Genomic DNA, 3,729 nt, shown 5'->3' with positions numbered 1-3,729 from the left:
TAACATCTAAACAATGAATCAATAATTTATATAGAGTACTCCCTCCGTCCCGTATTACTGGTCTTAGATTTATCTAGATATGGATGATTAGAGTAGATTTGGGACGGAGGTAATAGTATTTATTAGAGTAGATTAGCCTAGTTATCCTTAGATGACCCTAGAATGTTCCACTTGCATTCTTCCACAAGCTCCTCTTCCCTGTGTAGCCCCGACATATTGTTTGGTCATCTCCCGATGGGACAACCATGCCTCTCCATGCCCTATATCAACTGTGCAGCCACCTCGGCCTTCGATAACCTAGATTCTCTTCACCCAATGCTCTCTTTTCTCTAGATATTGACAAGGCATAGACAGAAAAATAACTTTTCATTGGGAGATGAAATAAGCCTATATTCGTGAGAAAAAATGGTATAAATACTCTTCAAATGGAGGAGTTCTTGATAGCCTCAACTTGCTTGTTATTTGGTTTTGCAGGTGACTGGTATGTCAAAAGTGGAGTTGAAGAAGAGCCTGGAGAAGATAGAAAGTGCTATAAATGATGCATGTGAAATTTTGAAACAGTTGAACTTGCCATGTGTAAGTAATGATAAGGGGAGACCAGCTGTTCCTACCAATGCACGTAGTGCAGGCATCAGTCCTCCAGTACGTGTAATTGGTCGAGATAAGGATCTTCACAAGATCATAGCAATGCTTCATGAGAAGGAAGACCAGTGCCAAGCAGACACTGTCAGCGATACATGTTATTCTGTGATTGGCATTCATGGCATCGCCGGGTCTGGCAAATCAACACTTGCACGTTGTGTTTATGATCAGGAGAAAAAGCAGAAGCAAGAGAATATGGATGGTCATTTCGAGATTGTCATGTGGGTTCATGTTTCTCAGAAATTTGAGTTGGATTCCATTTTCAGGGACATGTTTGAGGGGGCTACACGGGAAGTCTGCCTGGATTTTAATAGTCTTCATGCCTTAAAAGAAAATCTAGAGGAAAAACTGTGTGGAAAACGGATTTTGTTGATACTGGATGATGTCTGGTACAACAGTAGGAATTCGGAAGACCATGAAGAACTACAAAAGTTAATTTCTCCGCTGAATGTTGGGAAGGCAGGAAGCAGAATCTTGGTGACTAGTCGAACTGAAGATGCATTATTAGCTCTGGGTGCTGCTCAAGAGAGATGTATTCCAATATCTGACCTGGATGATGAAGTGTTCCTCGAAATGTTCATGTATTATGCACTTGGAGATGCAAGGGTAGGTGGCCATGATCGAAGAGAACTTGAAACGATTGGAGAGGACATTGCAAAAAAGCTTAAGAGATCACCTCTAGCAGCCAGAACAGTAGGTGCACGGCTGCGTAAAAACCTGAAAGTCGAGATTTGGATGAGGGAGAAGGATAGGGACCTTATGAAAGAGACAATGGGAGCTCTATGGTGGAGCTACCAGTATCTTGATGAGCAGGTCAGGCGATGCTTCGCTTACTGCAGTATTTTTCCAAGACGGCATCAGTTGACACGTGATGAGTTAGTTAAGTTGTGGGTGGCAGAAGGGTTTATAAAGACTAGTAAAGCTGAAGAGGAAATGGAAGATGTTGCTCGGGATTACTTTGATGAATTGGTGTCGGCCTCATTTCTGCAACTAGGAGGGAAACAAGAAAATATTCTTGGACCTGATGGTGTGGTTGATTACTTTACTATTCATGATCTGCTCTGTGATTTAGCGGAGGACGTTTCTGGAAGAGATTGCTTCAGGATTGAGAAAGGCTTCACAGGAGAAGTTCCTCAAGATGTTCGCTACCTTTTTGTCGGGAGTTATGATATAGAGATGCTTACTGAGAAGATGTCTGGATTGAAACATTTATGCACTCTCATCATCAATGACATCATATGGCTTAAATCAGATGAGTCTGAATTCTTAGCGAGTATGTTCACTATGTTGACAGGGCTGCGGAAATTGCGGGTACTGAATATGAGAGTAGCACGTGAGAGGAGTGGATTTGGTTTTTCATTCTCATTCCCAGATTCTATTGGTCAGTTGAAGCATCTGCGTTATTTTGGTTTCATGGTTCCAGTACTTCACAAGCTAACTTTACCAGGTGCTTTTACCAAGCTTTACCACATGCAGGTGGTAGATTTTGGTCATTGCAAATTTTTGGCTTTTTCTAGAGGTGAAGATATGATGAACCTTGTCAACCTGCGCCGTGTAATCAGCAAGGCAGATCTTGATTTTCCGAACGTTGGCAGGCTGACATGGCTCCAAATGTTACCATTCTTCACAATAAGTAAGAAGCAGGGGTACGAGTCTCACCAGCTGAAATACCTAAACAAGCTTCAAGGCAAGCTGCAGATCCACGGTCTTGAGAATGTTGAGAGCAAGGAGGAGGCTGTTGAAGTAAGTCTTGCTGGCAAGGAAAAACTCACAGAACTGGTACTGGTCTGGGATGATAAGAACTGCAGTCCAGAAGTTCAAGCAGAGGTGCTTGAGGGTCTTTGTCCATCAAAGTATCTTGAAAGATTAGAAATCAGGGGTTACCGTGGTAAGAGGATACCGAGTTGGATGATGGGTACGCATAACGGCAGCCCGAAGAACCTGCAAGACCTTCACTTCATCAGATGCAGCTTGGATGACTTACCAGGTAATACGGAGCACCTCACATCACTCAAGAATGTGATCCGGTATAACTACAGCCAATCCAAATTGGCAAAAGATTGAGCACATTCCAAGGAAAACAATTCAAGGTTCTTGTAAAAGGTCCATATGGAAGGTATATATTTAAATTCCTTTGATGTGTTCCTCTTCCATTTTTGTGTTCAGTAAACGTTACTTTACTGCAACTATTAGCAGATAAAGTTGCTGCTATGTCTGCCAGCTTCGGTGATGAAGACTGAATTTAGTCGTTTACTAGGGTGGTATGTAATAATGCAGAATGATGAACGCTGGTTTTAAGAACACTATGGAATGCATGATGAACCCCAAACTGTATGATTGCTGACGTTTGTAGTACTTCTTTTTGTGACGTTTGTAATGCTTACTAGGGAATGATGAACACTGAATCTATTTATTTCATGTCGTTTGTAATACCGTTGAATGATGATATATATGGTCAAGGGAGAGTGCTCCTGACCCTGAGGTTTTCATTCATCTTGGGGGATTCAGGGCAAGTGCTTAATGTCGGCTGACAACGAGGGACCTGTTTGGTTGCTGCCCGTTCTCTGATCAGGTTGCAGATACAAGTTTGATGTTCCACTTAGGCCTGCAAACACGGCATCCATTGGTCTTGGATGAATGATGGAACAGTAGCTCGTGCCACGGGAGATGGGACAGAGGAAGCTCTGCAAGAAACCATAGAAATCTGAATGCCGCCACCATTGCTGATAGGATCTCCCATGAAATCGCTGAACGGTTATGGTGCCTTGCCCGCAGTCCCCAAGGCTGAAGTGTATGTAATCTAGCCTTCAGCAGCTAATCTAGCCTATTTCTTTTTGTAACTTTTATTCCCTTGACCAATGAAATCTAGCTTGACCAAAGTTGTTGACTAACTGAAACAGTTAATTTCATTGTCACATTCTTAGGAGGGGAGCAGCCACATCCATGTTCCTGATTTACAACACTAGATGACCCGTTGCGCCAATGGCGCAAAGGCCGAGTGTAAGCCAATCGGTGTAAGAGTGTGCGTTAACATATTGTTGTTCGAAAAGAATAGCTCATATATTATATGTAGTAAGTACATTAGGT

At 42.5% G+C, this 3,729-nt stretch overlaps 1 protein-coding gene across 1 annotated transcript; it reads left to right on the top strand.

Annotated features, from left to right (window-relative positions):
- The first annotated feature begins 8 nt into the window (after positions 1 to 8).
- LOC123176763 (putative disease resistance RPP13-like protein 1) lies at positions 9 to 2,976 on the top strand. Its single transcript, XM_044590830.1, has 2 exons — positions 9 to 2,758; positions 2,839 to 2,976. The coding sequence occupies exon 1, from the start codon at positions 484 to 486 to the stop codon at positions 2,704 to 2,706; it is 2,223 nt and encodes a 740-aa protein (XP_044446765.1). The 5' UTR covers positions 9 to 483; the 3' UTR covers positions 2,707 to 2,758; positions 2,839 to 2,976.
- Positions 2,977 to 3,729: the final 753 nt, after the last annotated feature.

This window comes from Triticum aestivum, unplaced genomic scaffold (assembly GCF_018294505.1).
Source record: "Triticum aestivum cultivar Chinese Spring unplaced genomic scaffold, IWGSC CS RefSeq v2.1 scaffold73155, whole genome shotgun sequence".
Lineage (NCBI taxonomy): Eukaryota > Viridiplantae > Streptophyta > Magnoliopsida > Poales > Poaceae > Triticum > Triticum aestivum.
This window is presented reverse-complemented; position numbering and strand designations above follow the sequence as displayed.

Bases quoted from the DNA above. Each gene is read 5' to 3' on its own strand.
- LOC123176763 (XM_044590830.1), top strand. From the start codon at position 484: ATGTCAAAAGTGGAGTTGAAGAAGAGCCTGGAGAAGATAGAAAGTGCT.